Raw genomic sequence first — 19,644 nt, 5'->3', positions numbered from 1 at the left:
TTCCTAGGAGCATCAGGAACAGATTTATAGTTATTGCTTTTATTCACACCTTCCTTTCCATTCCTGTTTTTCTTAGGTGATTTTACCTTGTTTGCATTCTTAACATCTTTCAGCTTATGCTTAAGCTGCTTCTTTGTCATTAAGCCTATGTTAACTTCAGCTGTCTTTTCCTGTTTTAGTTTGTCAGAAGCTAATTTCTTTTTAACTTCTGATTTCTCATTTTCGGATTTTTCAGTTACAAACTTAACAGGTTTTAACTTCGGCTTTTGCTTATCAACAGGCTTAATTTCTACAGTTCCTTTTTTATTTTCTCCATAGCCTAAGCCCTCTTTCCAGTTTTCACTGCTTAGCAAATTTTGAGTTGTTTTGCCAGAGTTAGTCCAAGTTCTGATAATCTCTCTCTCCTTTTCTAACTCAGTTTTTAGAGATTCATTCATTTTTAGCACTTCATCCCTAACATAAAAAGCATCATCTCTATCCTGCTGAGTTTGATGAAGCATGACTAACTCTTTTTCTAAGAAATCATTTCTTTTCCTAAAAGCAAGATTTTCAGAAGTTAATCTTTCACATGTTAAAGTTTGATCTCTATAACTAACAAACATGGTTTTAAGATATCTTCTCAACTCATTAATATCATCAGTATGAAAAGCATAAGTAGTCTGAGGTACCTTTGTTTCAGCAGCTTCAGAACTGCTCTCAGAACTTGATTTATCAGCATTTGCCATCAATGCATAGTTCTCCTCACTTTCAGAGTCTGAGGTGTCTGTCCAGCTTTTCTGCTTTGTGACAAGAGCTTTGCCTTTGTCATTCTTGGTCTTCTTGCAATCAGGAGATATGTGGCCTTTCTCACCACAATTATAACATTTAACATTAGCGTAATCTCCTCTGTCAGACTTTCCTCCTCTTCCTTCAGATCTTCTGAAATTCTTCTTATCAGAACTTATGCCTTTCCTGGAAAACTTCTTTCCCTTCCTGAACTTCCTGTATGCAATCTTTGTGATTCCTTTCACCATAAGAGCACACAGCTTCATCATCTCCTCATCAGCATCAGTTTCAGGCAAGCTTTCAGAATCCTTATCTTTCTTTGAGGAAGGTGGTTTGGGGGATTCCTCTTCAACCTTGAGAGCAACTGTCCTTGACTTTCCTCCTTTCCTCTTGCTTCTTTGTTCCATCTCAAGTTCATGAGTCTTGAGCATTCCATAGATTTCATCAAGAGTTGTTTCATCAAGATTGTAGTTGTCTCTTATTGTTGTTGCCTTCAAATCCCAACATTCAGGAAGAGCTAACAGGAATTTGAGGTTTGTATCTTCAAGATCATACTCCTTATTTACTAATGACAAGTCATTCAAGAGTTTGACAAATCTATCATATACATCAGTCAATGACTCATTAGTCCTAGAGTCAAAGTGTTCATACTCTTGAGTGAGTATTGTCTTCCTGTTCTTCTTAACTGTTTCAGTTCCTTGACACCTTGTCTCCAGTGCATCCCATATCTCCTTAGCAGTCTTGCAGTTGATTACCCTGTTTGACATTACATTATCAATGGCACTATGCAATAAGTGACGTACCTTGGCATCCTTAGCAATAGATGATATATCTTCAGCAGTGTAATCATTCTTTTCCTTTGGTACGGTCATTGCTGCTTCACCTGCAACTACAACAGCGAGCTTGGTAGGTTTGTGAGGCCCTTCCTTGATTCTATCAAGGTATTCTGGATCTGTTGCTTCCAGAAACATGGTCATCCTTACCTTCCATATGGGATATTCAGATGGTCTCAATATGGGAACTCTGATAGTCTCATATCGACTCTGAATTGATGTCTTTGATGATTCCTCAGTTTTGGTAGGCTTAGTTGGAGTTTCTGTGTCAGACATGATTGTGTTTGGATCTTTAACTGTATGTGTGTTAACAGATAGCTCTGATACCACTTGTTAGGTCACACTTTCACTGTAGAGGGGGTGAATACAGTGTTTATTACAATCAAATCAAACTTCAAGAACTTATGTAACAGAAAACAAACTTTATTTAAACAATAACCTCTGTTACAATCTGGAACTGTTATCTCTCAGTGATGAACAAAATATCACGAGAGCTGCTAGAGTTATATTAAATAATATTCTCGATAATGATAACACTTATAGTGTAAACCCTATGTCTGTGTTTATATACTACACAGTTACAAGATATTCGCTAATTGATATGGAATATAATTCTGCTTCCTAAAATATATCAATCAGATATCTTCTATTCCAAGTATTCCATTCTTCACGGAATTCCTTCTTCATGCATATCTCTTCTTATGTTTATCTTGATCTTCTTAACTTTAATCAGCTACTGTCCTTATCTGATCGTCCTTCAGCACTTAAGTTCTGATATCTATCTCCTGATAACATAAGTACTGATATCTCTTAAGTTCTGACTTCCAGTATAAGTACTGATCAGTTAAGTACTGATTTGTTCTGTTCAAATAAGATCTGAAATCTAAACATAAAACATATTAGCCATGACATTATCAAATATATCTAACAATTCTGATTTGAATTTTTTTGGGATAAAAGCTAGCATCCCTCAATATAGCCCAACGCTTCTTCAACAACCCAAAAGCCCTTTCAATGCAATTACGAGCGGAAGAGTGCCTCAAGTTAAAAAGTTCTTTGTAATTTGTGGGAGTGTTTCCATGCCATAAATTCAAATGATATCGAGTATGTTTGTAAGGAGTTAGGAATCCTTCACTATTTGAAAAACCCAAATCCGCAAGAAAATACTTATCTGCATCACATAATTAAAGCATTTTAAATATTACATTTTCTAAAAGTGTCTAACCAAATTCAAAGCATGAACAAATTCTTACTTTTAGGCACTTTTAGACCATTTGGTCTACGAAGTGCATCGCGGAGTACACGAGGATCTGATGCCGACCCTTCCCACCCAGGCAAAACATACGTGAAACATAAATCTGGATCACAAGTAGCTAGAACATTAGTGCTAATATCTCCTTTTCTATCTCGATAGCGTGGCCGGTCCTCGACAGGGACAGTCATTTTGATATGTGTCCCATCAAGAGCTCCAACAGCACCCTAAATATAGTTCTTATTTAATAATGGACACCTTAAATTTTACCTACATGAATAGAAATTGACTTTTAGATTACCTCAAACCACTTCCACTGATTATCATCAACATAACTAGTGGAATGGTCTACTTTCTTTATGTAATCCTTCCCGAGCTTGAGTAATGATCCAAGTACTATATGAAATTGTCGACTCACTGTCTCTCCAGAACGTGCAAAAAGAGCTTGTATGGTTCTATTTTTCAAATCATGGGCAAGGATGTGAAGAAATAAAACCATAACTTCTTTTACAGTGACATGTTTTGTAGTTACTAACCCTCCCCTAGTTTCTAAAAGGTGACACAACTTCTCAAATCGAGGTATATCAAGACGCAATTCATCACGGCATCTCCTGTCAATTTTTAAGGTGTTCATCCAAGTAGCTCTAATTTGAGAACGATCATAAGCATTCCATGTTAACTCCTTTAACCTATAATTTTGGCCATAAGATGCTGTCACTACGACTTGAATAAAACCTACGACCAACATAATAAATTCCATATCCTCATCATTGTCAACATTACCCCTTGGACGTTTTTGTAAAACGTTAGAGACATGAAATTTTCTGTGTTTGCAGTTAGAAAAAATAAACAATTATCAAATTAATCGAGCTACGCTAACAAGCAAAGAGGTACTCAATTAAAACTAACTATTTCAACAGTAAAAAGGCAGCAATAACACGCACAAATAAAGAGTGAATATAAAGAGGAAAATGTGTAATATACTAACCCTTGAGCTGATTTCTCTTTTGAACTGCAAAAAGAACCAATAAAATCAATTATTTTCCAAATAAAAATATATAGATCTGATCAATTCTTTTGCGTGTAAGAAAAAATTGAAATCAATAAATATTTGTATGTATGTATATTGAATCAATTTGTTGTTATATGTATAGATTCACAAACGGCTGTACCATACCTCATGTTCGTTGATGGATTATGTGTGAAGAGAGAGATAAGAGGTTGAGAGATCGAGAGAGATTCAATCGATCGAGAGAGACCGTTGAGTGACTGTTGAGTCGTCCGATCCAATATTTGGGCTGTTTTTCATTTGGAATGACATACCTAAAATTGTTATTTGAAATTCACTCATATGGGCTTTATTTTTAAATGGGTAGAATTTGGGCCAAATCCAAATCTAAATCCCTCACCTATCCAAACAATAAATTTGAGTCAAATACAGTATTTTAAATGAAATGTGGCTATCCAAACAGGCTGTTATTGGATTTGTATTTATAAGTAATTTAATATAATGAAATTTTTATATTTAATATTAATATAAAATTAAAGATATTAATAATTAAAAGAGTGTATTGGTAAACGTGTTCAATAAAAAAAATATTTTTACGGAAGCAGTGAGTAACTACTTACGAAAAAATGTTGTAAAGAGAAGAATGAACATGACTGACAGTGTCCTCTGCCATGTTCGCAGAAGTTGCAATTATAATGAATGCAATTATAATGAATCAATAGTACACGAGCACAAGAGGATTGGTTAAAAATTTATCCTTTGTCTTTTCAGATACTGGATTCGATCCTCGTGAAGAATTAAAGGGAACGGAGGGGGTAATTTATACGTTATATATATATTAAAATAAAATTAAAATGCAAATTATAAATTGCATGAATTAAAAATTTTAATACATGAATTTCAATTTTTTTTAAAAAGAGAAAATTTAAAAACAAGAATAATTATTTCGGGATAAAACTATATAATATACAATATTAATCTTGACGAAAATAAAATTATATTATTGATATGGGCTAAAAAAATAAAATTATAATGATCTCTGGTTAAAATAAAATTACACAAAATTAAAAATATTTTTATAAATCATTTAGGTGTTTGGATAATTTTTGGTGGTGTGTTTGGTAATTTTAACTTATACTTTATATTTTATTAAACCATAAATTCTATAATAATTCATATTAAAAGGAATATAGTATTTGAATTTTAATAAGATTTTTTATATACGACGATAAAAAAATGTAATACGATTAATTAGATTTTAAAAATTGAATTGGACTGGCACTTTGTAAACAATTAACTGGGGGAGTTTCAAAACACTTGCTTAGAATGCTATAGTCCAGCCGATCGAGATTAGGGATGACAATTTGTACCGAATCGATAGATACCCCATCTGTATCGATCCGATCGGGTTTTACCGAACTCGAATATTTCGAGTTTGGATTCGGGTTCGGGTTTGATTTTTAAACCCGAACCATTTTCGGGTCGGGGTCGTATTTGGTTTTAAGGCATACCGTTTCGAACCCGACCCGAAAACCTGAAACCCGTTCCGTTCCGACTCGAACCCGAACCCGATCCGAAACTGGTGTTAATATATAAATAATATTTTATAAGTAATAATATAATATATAATATAATATATTACTAATATTAGTACTAAAAAATTATACTTTTTACAAACTATTGCATTAAAGTTGTTTAAATATTTTTTTAGCAGCATTTTCATTACAAATATACTAAAGGTCAAGATTGTTGCATTATTTCACTAACAATTTTATTCATAGAGGTATATTATCCATTGTCTTCTGAAAACCCTCTAATTCAATCCCAAAAATTTCAATATCATCATATTTATGAGCACTTTGCTCAAACCAAATTCTAGTAATTTTTCACTAGAGTTTGTGCAAATTAATGTGCAATTTGATAGTGATCTACAAACCCGAATCCAAACAGAACCCGATGGGTTCGGGTTCAGGTTTGGTGGTTCGGGTTTTTCCGAGTTCGGGTTCGGGTTTGACAAAAATAATCGGGTTCGGGTTTGGTTTTTGATAAACCCGTTTCGACCGACCCCATTGCCATCTCTAATCGAGATAAGAAACAAATTAAACAAATTCTAATAGATCCATATGGTTGTTGCTTCGCGGCTTATTTGACTTATACTATATATATATATGTTATTTTTTTTATTATTTACGTAGATTTTCAATTTATAAAATTTGATAAAAAAAATTAGAAACTAATATATATAAGTGCTGCCAATCACGATTTATTTGATTACTTTTACTTATAAGTTTATGGTGTATTGATAAATTATAATTTTTTAAATATAAAATTCAAAATTTTAATCTAATAATTTCATACATGAATATAAATTATAAAGACATGATTAAAAAATTCAAAATATTGAATTACAATACTTAAGGAAATAATATGGTAATCAAACGGGAAAAGTAACCCTTTCAATATTTATTTAGAGAAATGCGTGTTTCATCCTATCTGCATAATTTACTAAAATTATAAATGATGTTTAAGTCCTTTAAGTTGAGATCGGGTGTTACCAAACATGCAATTATTAAAAAAAGACTTTCATTTCATTTCCCCAATCTCGTTCATATTTATTAAAAAAAGAAAATGGATTTTTTCGTCACCTAACTTATCGTGTTTTTAGGAAGTTATCATTCAACTATTATTTTTTTTCTTTTGCTCACTAATAATAAGTTCATATTTGTTTTTAATCACAAACGTTAGGTGCGTATTTAATTATTAGCATGCCAATTTTTTGTAGGATTATTAAAATATAGTGGTAGTCTGTAATATTTTAATAATTTGATATACGTCTATATCTTTATATATAATACTCCATGTGTATCCCAAGACGTTTACCTTGGTAATGAGAGTTTGACAAACATTTTAAAACTCGTAAAAGATGTAGTTTCATGAATTATTCTAAAAAAAATTCTTCTGAATAATAATTTAACATTTAAATTTTTATATATAAAAAAAAATCTTAAAAACAAGTTATAAAACTATATTTGTAAGAAAAATATGTTGTGAGAGCTGTTTGATTTAATATCAAATTTACATTATTACAATATTATTCTTTTTTTTTGTGTTTATATATATACATGTTTTACAATTCTATTAGAGTGGATAGGTTTATATTTTTGATTTTGGGTCGATAAAAGTTGTATGAAGGAGTTGTGATTAGTGATTTCATTTGGTTTTTGAAAGTGTCTTTTAGTAAAATATTGATATGTACATTTTAATATTTTAATGTTATTAGTACTTTATGATCAGTTTGCTAATTTGATTATATTGAATTTTTTATTTTTTTATTTCCTAATAATTTTAGTACGGATTGGGATGCCTCTTCCTTATAATTTTGGTTTTGAGCTTAGTACTCACCTAAAAAGTAAAAGACGTATATGAACTTACTTTATGCGTCTGTTTACAATATATATATACATCTGTTTTGATCAGATTTTTAAAATAATATGTGTCCTGTTTACAATGTATATATACATCTGTTTTGATCAGATTTTTAAAATAATACGCGTCCTTCCTATATCATATGTATATAATTCAGACATTATACGACTCCTTCGTATGCATCTAGCAAACTCAGATACAAATAACACTTTTTGTACTGATTATTACTATATTTTAATAATGCTGTAGAAAATTGAAAAAATACTAATAATCAAATTCAAACCAAACCGAACGTTAGTGACTGAAAAAAATCTGAACCATAATGTTAGTAAAACAAAAAAAATTATAATTAAGTGGTAAGTTTCCGAACACACAAAAAGTGTCAAAAAAATTCATTTTCCCTATTAAAAATAGACTTTTTAGACGGTAAAACCCAATTATCCTAAATGTCAAGTTTTCACCAATAGAAGATTAATCCTTGCTAGTTCCAATATACTAAATTGAATTAAAAGACAAAAAAAATTGAATTAAAAACATTTTATGCCTCTGCCTCCGATCTAAGAAGGGAAAATTCGTGTGCTGCCAGAAAAATATTTGGTTTAGTAAAAAAATCTATTAGAAAGCTCATACAATTTAGTCACGAACACCCAAATCAAATTAATAGAACAAATTTAATGGCACGGCTTGTAAATTGTGAAACAAGATTACATTCGTGCTTGACTAATAATGCAGCTACAAAATCATTGTCCTGAACAATTTCGTTTGCCTGTTAGTGGTGAAAAAAGCACGAATCAGTGCTCTGAATTCATTTAAAGAGCATCTCTGTTACAGTCAGTCAAGCCACCAGCTCTAGTCGATAGTCCGAAAAATACTCTGCTTGAAGTTGAGAAAATCTCTTCAATTTTATGTCAGGACTGTTGGAGATCACTCACTTTTGGTGTTTGTTTTGATATTTATATTTCTCTCAGCATCAGATTTTAATCTGGATCCGATGGAGATTATGCTTAGGACAAAACTATCAATTTCTTCCTCCTTTTTCTCATATATGATGAAAGCGACAAACATAAAGGGAAGTACTGCAATCAAACAAAACAACATTAAGCACCAGGGAACATTTTACGATAATCTTTTGATAATTATTAAAAGGTCATGATCTCTGTCCAAAATGAGCAGTATAAAAAGTTTAAACCAAAATGAGGGGTACAGAGAGAGAGAGATTAAAAATGTTGGAAAAAAAGTGTTTCTAAATTTTGAAGGTGGTAAGACAAGTTAATGTGTATTGGGATGTCCACGACTCTAGGGTGGTTGAGGGAAGGAAAACACACACTCGGGGAGGGGGGGGGGTTTAAAATATGTTGGGAACAATGTGTTTCTTAAGTTTGAAGGTGGTAAGACAACTTGATATATTGGGACGTCCATGATTCTGGGGGGCCGAGGAGAGGAGGAACAAACACCCCAACCGAGGGAGAGGGAGATGAGAGAGGGAGAGAGAGAGAGAGAGAGAGAGAGAGAGAGAGAGAGAGAGGGTTGGGGAGGGAGGGAGGGATGAGGGAGGGAGAGATGTATTGGGACGTCCATGAATCTGGGGCGGTCGAGCAGAAGAGGAACAAACACCCAAACCGAGGGAGGGGGAGGGCGCGAGGGAGAGAGAGAGACACCTAGGGTAAACAATCTTCGTAGAGAAAGAGCTCCAAGGCAGTCCAGTAGTAATAGAGAGAAAACCACCTGTTTCAACAGCCATAAAAATGCATCAAAGAATGAGACTAGAAGATCCATACAAGATAACAAGGCCATGGAAGAACACATGGCACCTTTCCAGTTATCATAGAAAACAATTTATTTAACAAGGTAGGAGACATGTTTAAAAACAAAATCAATCGTTCAAAGAGCACATCATCAAGAAAAACAAAGAAGTTACTGCAAGTTAAGCACAAGTACCTTAAAATACAAAAACCAGTCATTCCCACAGCAAAGGGATTTTAAACCATTCACTGCATAATTCCACGAAGAAGCCATTGATAAAGCAACTTTATGTGATGTTTCTTTTGACAAACTAAAATTTGAATCCGGAACCTTCTCAATTGTATATCCCAATCTGCACCACAAGAATTAGATTTTGAAACTGTGGTTATAATTCTTCCAACCTGACATTAGACAATACTGCTTATGACAAATCCCAAGTGAGCAGTCATCTTTATTTGTCTGATCCGATTGATACAAGCAGAATGATTCAAACCCGTATAGGTAGTGCCAAATCCAATAAGCTATAGATTATGCCTGACTAATTAATAATTTTAAATAAATAGCAATTTGTATTTCTGCTGTAGCCTCTTGTTGCTGTACAAATATATATATTACAATGTGTGTGCGCGTGTGCGTGTGCGTGTGCATGTGTCTCTGTGTGTGTGTGAGAGAGAGAGAAATGTGTGTATTTATGTGTGCATGAGTGTGCTTGAGTGTTTGTGTGTGTGTGTGTGTGTGTGTGTGTGTGTGTGAGAGAGAGAGAGAGAGAGAGAGAGAGATCAGCTACATACATTTTTCTTGGTGATCTCCCATGGAGGAATAATAAGATGGACGCCATCGCAAGAAATTTGGAAACTGCAGTAATCATGGTATACCCAGATGCTACAAAGTTGAAGTAGATGGCAGACAAAACTAATATAGTTGCGAGTGTCTGCCTTTTATCCCTCCACAGAAGTATGTCAGAAACTGTAATAGCAATGTCACAAATAATTATTATTTATTTGGGTGCCTATAAAAAATTTATTGGTTTCAATAAAATTACAGCTTATACATTGATCCTATTTATACTATTCTATGCATAGAATGAAACAACTTTAACAAGTGAGTTCAATCACAATCTACACACATTGAGTTCTGTGACGATGCAGCTAAATATTCTTCCTATCTAAAATCCACCACCGATATATTTATAACAATCTGGATGTACATCAATAACATTTCCTCCAAATCTAGTTTTCACTAGCAGTTAAGTAAATGTAAAATTAGTACTTCATATAATTTAACTGGTCTTATTAACTAAATATCTACCTAAGAGAACTGATAGTACTTGATGTAATTTAGTTTGGCACATGGTCCCACTCAGAAGGTGGAAGACATCCCACTCACAAGGTGGTAGACAGTCCAGTCCACTCCAACAGACAATAAAAGTCTGAATCCAGAATGAAATTTACCAATTAAACAATAATAGTCCAAAATCAACTACCATAAACAGGTCATAGAAGATTGCAATATTTAACTCATAGATGCTGTATACTGTAGGTAACAGCAGGGCCAAATTCATATGTAGGAAAGTAGGTGACTAGAAGAATATGATTATATATACCCCTTCCGCTGCCGAGATATATCGAAGCTTTTGATGGACCATCCCTACGACGATACAGTTCAGCCCGCAAGTGAGAGTATGAGTCAATAGTCTTAGTAAGACCCTCCTGCAAAAAACTAACTTCATGTTAGCAAAACTCAAAAAAGATTCTTCAAAGGAAGAAACAAGCATCCACTAAATGTGCTTAGGTCAAGAAAATCTTTCGTATTTCTTCCGGTCAAACAAGACAGTTACTCTTTCTTAAAAACTTCTAAAATTTGAGATAAACCAATCAAAAAATAACCAACTCTCATAACTGAAAATACTAAATAAACAAGTTTTTGGAGGAAGATTAATGATTAGTGTCAGATGACCAATTTATGTTACAAAAAATGGAGAGACCTGAAGTGGCACAACTGGTGAGTAGCCAAGTCGATCATTTGCTTTTGAGCAATCAAACGTCCTGTTGCAACTGAGGAGTCTGACTCTTGAGGGCGTCAATTGCGGAACCTTCATCCCATAGGGTGCTAATACAGTATATATTAGCTCCACTACATGTGCAATTGGCATCATGATAGATACAGGAACTTTAATTCTAGGCCTGCAGACTACAGAAAATCAGGACAGAGATACAAAGACATATTGCCTCCACTATAGGTGCAATTGGCATCATGATATGAACTTCAATTCTTGACCTGAAGACTATCGGAAATTAGAATAAAGCCAGAAAAAAGGGAACACATAGGGTGCCTCTTAAATTGGAAATGAGGAAAACATTGGTGTACCACGATATGGTTACTTTTCCTAATGCAAACTGTACCAACCTGTAGATATGTTTCATAGGGGAATTCTATTTTACTTGAAAAGAAGTAAACACCATATACACTATAAGTTCTTGTAAAGAGCAAGCAACACAAGGAGACAGAAGGCTCAATCCTAAATTTGCTAATTATATTCATTAATCACATATGAAAATTAAACTTTATCAAGAGTAATTAATTACAACAGCTGCACACCAATAGCATACTTTATCAAACACAAAAAAATATATACCATCAAGAATATCATATAGGTCTGATGAGCTTGTTTAATAGCGGAATAGATAAAAAAAAAATTAGGCTAAGAAAATTACATCTTGATCAATAGCTACAAATAAGTATAAGTTCTATGAATTAAGACTTCTCATACAAGTAACTTCAATATATTAATGCAAATCATATTATAAGTTAGTCATTTTGTGTCTACTTGACATTACAAATTTGCTTGGTACTTTTGAATTCAAAATAAAAATTGATCGTGCTGCTGCTAAGGCCAAAATGTGAAGCACCGTTGTTTTTTTTGAACTAGAGCGAATTTATTGTATGTAAAACAAATATAAGTTGGGATAATGTTTGTAAAAAAGACAAGAACTCATGTGCATTTATTCTCCACAATACTCAAACAAAACGACACTAAATATGTTCTTAAGGTCATTCTCTGCGGTGGAAAAACTATTTGGCTGCCAAGGGCAAGGATTAGTCTCAATTACTGAGTGAAAGGCAGTTGCTAAAACGCCTATTGATGTAAACTATGTTTATCGGTCACTGAGGATGATTCATTCCGTTGCTAACTTAAAATTGGTTATGTTAACATAACATCCTATTGCAGTTAAATCCAAATTTGTAATTTTTAACAACAAAAAGGCTGGCATCTATCTAACTAGTGTACATCCATAGACCTCGGGTCAGCTCAGATAGAAACCCTCCGCTATTTCATTTATAGGTTATGTATCCTTATCGGAGGTAGGCTGAGCTGACCCGAAAAAGAATTTAGTAACGAAAAAGAAAAGGGGGAATTATGGTACCTTTCATAGCCCAGTCCGACAAGAATTAGCGACAAAAAGTCCCAAAACTTGATAGGCTCCATATTGGTGATAAAGTATGCCTGCAAAACACAATCAAACTAGTCACTCAGAATGCAAGCATCTGATGTCAATATTTCTTCTGAAGCTTGATAAGCATGTCGATTCTCCTTTAGGAGCTCACCAAGTTTCAACCAATTACTCTTATCAGAAGATGATGGTCAGTCTTGCATGAAACTATAGGATGGATATAGAAAACAGAATGACCAAAGAAAAGCAAGTTTTACCTCATCGGACTTAGGACTAATGAGCATATAAATATCCAAGATATATATTATCAGGCATTCAGGAACACCAGAAGCCATTATTTTGAATTTAAAAAAATGGAAACATCATCTTACCTGGCACTTGAAATGTGACAGCTTAATACAAACACTCCAATACTACAATCATTACCCCATGGAAGATTTATAAAATATAAACATGATAATACAAAAGGAATATTACCTGGCCTGCAGCTTTATGTGCAACTGGTCCATTGGACGCTAAAGCTCGTTCAGCACATATGTGTGCATGTGCCACATTTTCAACATAAGTAAAATCATACAAATTGTTGCCATCGCCAATAATGAACTGTTGATGCAATGTACAACAAAAGAAAGGTAGCATTAACATAATGCGGTCCCAAAAAACATTAAGAGTGAGATTGTAACTGAAATCATTCAGAAGTAACACACATTTATTAGACCATTGCCTAAAACACCATACAAATATATGGCCAAGAAACGCGCACACACTGTATACTACCATATTTTGATCAGCAAGTATCAGGCCTAAAAAAGCAATGACTGTTGTCCAAATAGTTAGTTGAATATGATGTCAACCAAAATTTAAGTTTTTCAAAATATGATGGGGACTCTTACGTAAATCGTAATTAAAATATTTTCTATATAAATGATTTGTACAAATAGTTACAGAAATTACATTATTATATAGTGTGTACATATGTATGAATAAAAAATCACTTTGCCATATAGTTTCCAGTTGTACATTTGTGGAGAATTCTCTCCCCCCCCAAACTCTTACTTTGCACATTCTGTAAATTTTGATCGGTAAGTGTCAAGCCTCGCCAAGCATACCTTTGTGATGCTTAAAAAATTTGGATGTCCAGTTATATATGATGTCAGAAGTCAGTCTAATGCCATTGTTAATTTGTTACACAGCTATACTGATTATGGCTGCACAAAATTAATTTACTATCCAGAGTGCCGTAACATACAGACTCCATATGTTAATAAAACTTCCACTTTCAAAGCTATTATTTTAGCAACTTGACTACGATATTCAGCAACAAATAAAAAAGAAGTATTATCTTCCTACCTGATGATATCAACCGAAAACTCCAAAAGGCTTGAACATAAAAATGGGCAAAAAGGACACTTAAGAACTATAACATCACGAAAAAATCTATATTTTTTACATCTTTACATCAAGAATTTGAAAACTAGCTCAACAAGCACAAAATAAATCAGATATGAAATTACATCCCAAAAGGAAAAAAGAATACCTTTGATTTCCCAGCCCTTGCAGCATTAACTAAAGATGGAACAAGTAACTTGTCACCAGGACCAAAAATGCTGCTAGGACGGATACAGCATGTCAGGAGCCCATTAACACCATTGGCCTTGATAACTAGTGCCTCTCCATCAGCTTTAGTTGCAGAGTATGAATCATTGTGCTGGACAGTATAATTCACATTAGTATGTTCTTGAAACTATTATATACATACATCTAGTTCCAATCAAAATAAGAGCACTAGCAAATTTCGATATTGATACCATACTATGTTGCTGTCATTTGTTGCAATCAAATCAAAATAAAGAAATTAAGACTACTTACTAAAAAACACAGAATATGATTAGTTACAATTATGCCAACAATTTTACAAAATTATGCAAGAAAAGGAAATAAAAATACAATATAACAAATTGCAACTGGTAACAATCAGTACCAACAACATAGAATATGTATATAATATTATTATTCTCTAGTGAAGGCTTTTCAGAAAGAAATTTGATGCAGTCAGTTACCTTGACTGGATAGGGAAGTGATTCGTCGCCATTAAAAATTCCATGTACTCCATCAAAGACGACACTGGGAGAGCTTGTGTAAATAAGTCTCTTTACTTTTAACTCAACACAAGCTTCAATTACGTTCACCGTGCCTGTAAGTGTTAACCTTAATTTAGTAGGGAAATCTAAACTTGATGAGAGAAAGTCAAAAGAGAAAGCCTGCAAAAGGATCAATACTTAAAACACCCTACGAAGTGCTAAGTTGGTGTTTAACCTTGTACATTAACTGATTGATGGAGTTTGTGGTTATTTATGGAGGAATCAGGAGCAGCCATATGGAACACGACCTCAGCACCTTCACAAGCTGTAGATATAGTCAAACTTTGTGAGATATAGACAATATGGGGGAAAAAATTATAAGGTCATGAAATTATATAGATAAAGTAAAGTTTGGCCGAAGGTAAAGTCCTTCATAACAACTCGGATAAAAGCATTCTCTCAAGTGTCAAGCATTGAACTATTGTAAAAAAAAAATATTCTCTCTCATCCATATCACTTTTGGCAACTTTTATCTAGAAAAGCCGCAAGAATGAGTATAATTATCAATCTCATACATATATGTGTAACTGAACCAATATTAGATGCAATGATGAAAAGAGATGCTACAAAAGTTGCCAATAGATAAACTGATTGGTGAGAAGAATTTCATTGTGATTTGTGAGCATAACATAGTTTATAGGTTCCTAATACAAGCAATACATAAAATCAAAATCATCCAGCAAAAGATATTATCCCGCCCTACTGAAACAGAAGAAGACCTCCTAATATTGAGACTTTAATAGATAGAAAGCATTAGCCAGTGCTTAATGTTGAAGTGGCAAACTTAACATGTATTTTTATAATCCGACAAAATATATATAATACTGGTTACACAAATTATCCTCATCCAATATCATACCCGTACATGAGCTATGATCAGCAACTACTTTGAATCTTAGTAACCTTTTATAATCTACGTGAACAAGTGAAATACAATCCAATCCAAAATATAAGCCACTGTAAAAGTGCGTATAGCACAGAATCAAGTAATAACATTAACTCAATAATTTGCAATCCTTTATGAGTTTGCTCGATTATAAGCTAACACATTGCCTCATTCCTTTTTCGATAAACCAGTATCCCACAATCATCATGAAATTTTGAAAATTATGCACATTAATAAACAACACAGCAAGTAATTTAACTTGTCAATTAAACATATATAAAACAGTCGAAAAATGAAGAAGGGAATGGGGGATAGAGATAGACCTTTAGAGACCTGCGATTTATGGCGAAGATCACAGGAGATATAAGTAGCGCGGCCAGATTGAAACGCTTGACCTAGGACACCGGTGTGTTCAGAAGGATCTAGACTAATCTGAGGACCTAAATCAGCGATACGAACACAGAACATATCGAAACGGATGAGCATTTCTACCAAGTGTCGTGCTGCGAAGCCTCTGCCTCCTGTTACTACGCACCATTTCTTTTCTGATTCCGATTGTTCAACTTTCTCTGATTGTTCGGCCATCTCTGATTGTGATTGTGTGTGAATTACAGTGTGACTGTATAATATTCTTACTTGAGATTTACAAAAGAGGATCAGAGGGGTGATTCTTTTGGTTTTTTTCTTATGTTTTGTTTTGTTTTGGGCTCAAAATGCGTTGGGTTTTATTTTAAACATACTTTCACGTGGGCCTGGGCTTTTCATCCTTTTTATTTTACGCTAAACATACACTATCTTAACAAGTTCCTTATAAATATTATAAAATATTAATTCTTAGTGATTTAAGACATGGTTTTGAATTTGAATTCCAACAATGATTCTTATTTTCATTCCTTATTATTATAATAATAATAAATTTGAATGAGATATGAAAGGAAGAGAGAGAAAAGAACTTAAAAGAAGAGAGAGAAATAACTTTTTATTGACAAAAATGAAATAAGGGATAACTTGTTATTCCTTAAAGATAAGGCATGAGAAAGTTGTCTTAGTGATATAAGGAACCACTAAGACACTGTTGGAGTGCATTTTTTTGTCACATTTCTTATATTTGGAGTTAAGAGCATGTTTAAGGGAGTTGTTGGACTTGCGCTTGCTATCCAAAATATAAGCTCACTGGAAAAGTGTGTATAGTAGCACACAATCAAGGTAATATCGCATTTTAATTCAATAATTCCTCAATCCTTTATCAATTTCCTCGATTAAACCAAACACATTGCTCCTTTTGTTAAAACACAATCATCATCAAATTTCAACTTTACACGCACTGATAAAAAATAGCACACAATTAACTTAACCTGTCAATTAAACTGATATACTCGAATATCTATCAAATATACAAGAATAATATTTAAGAAAATCTTTTTCTTTATTCAATTGTCCAACTTTTACAAATGAGCTGTCTAAATACTATCTAATTATTTATAATTAAGACATCTTGGGCCTTTGCTTTGAGTCTGTGGTCCAACATTATCTTGGGCATTTATCCTGAGTTTTTGTCCAATATTTGTCCCTTCTATTTGAAGCAGTTAATAGGGAGTAAATAAATACTGATTATGTAATTAGTATTGCATTAATTACACATGATTGGGGCTGCAAGACCCAATAAGAAGATGTATGACATTCAGACCAAAAAGGTTAACACATTGATCAGGCCTGATGGACCAGATCAGGCCTGATGGAACAAAGAAGGCCCAAAACCCTGAATATCAATTAATTTCGTAACTAATTAATAAGGGAGAAAAACAGCTATTAAGATGAGTTCTGATGGGGATATAAATCCTTGTAGATTGGCCTCCAAAGAACCTCATGAGATAAGAAATCAGCTTCCTACTTCCTAGGTTTCCAAAGTCCATTCTAATTCAGAGACTTGTCCACCAAGTCTCCTAACCCAAGTCCAATTCAAGGACTCCCAACATCTCTATAAGGGGTCTCACCCCACTAATCAGAACTACATTTTTTGGCTTGATTCTCTAATTCACAGAGATACGTAGGCATCTCGTAAAGGCAGAGTTAAGTCATGAAACACGAGAGAAGCCATTAAAGGCCTTGAGCTCCCGAACCTTAGCAATAAACACAATAGTTAATATACTCAAGTTTTTTATCCATAACATTTGGCGCCGTCTGTGGGAACACGCAACAACAACTATGGCGAGAATACGGAGAACAAGCAGCACCCTTGAAGGAGGAACACCCGCGGGGACAACCCAAACGATTTCGTCAACCATGGAGGTACCTCCGCATTCAACCTATGCCACTATCCAAGGAGGAGCCCAGGTAGGGGCAACCGAACCTCAGCCACAAGGGACGATTCCCTCGGCTACTCAAGGGACGAATTCCCAACTTCAGCAGTTGCACGCACCTGTGAATTCTCGACCCATTGGGTATGAGTATTCAACTATTGTGACTACTAACCCCCCCTTATGGGATTCCCCTTTACCCCGAGGTTGGAGGAAGTGGGCATGCTGGACGGAGTGAAGCACGGAGGCAAATACCCCCTTACATTCAAGGTTTGGCTCCTATCCCGGAAGATCAGGAATTTTCTGATCCTTATACTGAGAGAGATTCTGAATCTTCGGACGATGTAGTGGCCCCAAGAAGGAGACGTGCTGGCAAAGAACCAATGGCTGATAGCAACCAACGCCCTAGGAGTACCCGAGGGGTGAATCCCCAAGAGGTGCAGGAGAGAATTAAGGCGCACGAGGTAGAGATTCAAAGGTTGAAGCGCGACTTGGAGGCACACCAGGCTCCCAGACTCCCATTACCACCTAGGGGGAGAAATCCTCCTCCAATCATAGACCTGGATGGTCCGTCACAAAGAAGTACTGTAGTCCCAAGAGCTGATCCAAGCAATCTTCTTCCCCTTGGAGATCCTGATGATCCCACTCCACCATTCACTGAAGAGATAATGAATGCCCACATCTCAAGAAAGTTCAAGATGCCCACTATCAAAGCTTATGATGGAGCAAGAGATCCCGCTAATCAAGTCAAAACCTTCTCCAATGCACTGTTGTTGCAACCCGTGAATGACGCTATTAAGTGTCGGGCTTTTCCTCAAACCCTGTCGGGTATGGCTCAAAGATGGTATAGTCGTTTGCCCCCAAACTCTATTGGGTCCTTCATAGAATTAAGTCAGGCTTTTATTAAGTAGTTCATCAGCGGGAGAGTGCATGAGAAAAGTTCAGCATCCCTCATGAGCATTGTGCAGAGAGCGAAGGAATCCTTGAGAGACTACTTGAATCATTTTACAAAGGAAGCTTTAAAAGTCCCAGACCTTGATGACAAGGTAGCCATGATAGCACTTCAACAGGGAACTAGGGATGAGTTCTTCAAGATGTCCTTGGCCAAGCGCCCCCCTGAAAGCATGTTACAACTCCAAGATAGAGTCGGGAAGTACATCAAGGTAGAAGAGAGCATGAGGAAGACCGTAGTAAGTAACGAGCACGCTGTGGCAATAAGCAGAAAACCGATCTGGAATATATTGCAAATGACAAATATCCTAGAACTGAGCAAAACAATGACTCAACCCCGAAGAAGGGAGGATGTAACACCCCCAGATCCGGGGTCAGGGATCCGGGTCGTCACGGTCTTTCTTTCCACAATTATCACTTAACTTAATTAATAATAAACAACCTCAAGCTGTGACCCCACACTAACACACACTACCACACGTCATAGTCTCAGAGATGAAATTGAAATAGGTACAAGTCCTTGAATCCACAATTAAAAGTTATTACAACCCAAAATGATTACTTGATAAATTTACAGTTAATTGCCATTATCTGCCACAAGTTATAATTATACAATATTTGGTTCCCAAAAGTAGAACGTCTGATCTACAGGTAGATCTACCTCTGCAGCTATAGCAGCTACGATCTCAACGGGAAGGCGCGGGGTGCTTCCCACGCTCTTGCGCTGGGTCTGCTTGAGCCTGACCATTTTTCCTAACTGTTGTTGTGTGAAGAAGAAATGAAGCAAGAGTGAGCATTACAGCTCGCAAGATAATATATAGTGTTAACAATGATACAAGTATCTGAATGGATACTTACTAGAATCCTTTATCATGTGTAAGGTAATTAC

The 19,644-nt window shown here is 34.8% G+C and overlaps 1 protein-coding gene across 1 annotated transcript; it reads right to left on the bottom strand.

Moving 5' to 3' along the window:
• Positions 1 to 7,862: 7,862 nt before the first annotated feature.
• Positions 7,863 to 16,195, bottom strand: LOC141671986 (3beta-hydroxysteroid-dehydrogenase/decarboxylase-like). The gene is made up of 12 exons (XM_074478461.1): positions 15,831 to 16,195; positions 14,797 to 14,886; positions 14,541 to 14,674; positions 14,018 to 14,188; positions 12,958 to 13,083; positions 12,454 to 12,533; positions 11,013 to 11,211; positions 10,632 to 10,737; positions 9,820 to 9,994; positions 9,224 to 9,380; positions 8,944 to 9,010; positions 7,863 to 8,361 (listed from the first exon to the last, which is right to left on the bottom strand). Exons 1-12 carry the CDS (start codon positions 16,090 to 16,092, stop codon positions 8,210 to 8,212), a joined length of 1,719 nt encoding a protein of 572 aa, XP_074334562.1. The 5' UTR covers positions 16,093 to 16,195; the 3' UTR covers positions 7,863 to 8,209.
• Positions 16,196 to 19,644: the final 3,449 nt, after the last annotated feature.

This window comes from Apium graveolens, chromosome 7 (assembly GCF_009905375.1).
Source record: "Apium graveolens cultivar Ventura chromosome 7, ASM990537v1, whole genome shotgun sequence".
NCBI lineage: Eukaryota > Viridiplantae > Streptophyta > Magnoliopsida > Apiales > Apiaceae > Apium > Apium graveolens.
Note: the sequence above shows the minus strand (reverse complement) of the source record. Positions and strands in the feature narration are given on the sequence as shown.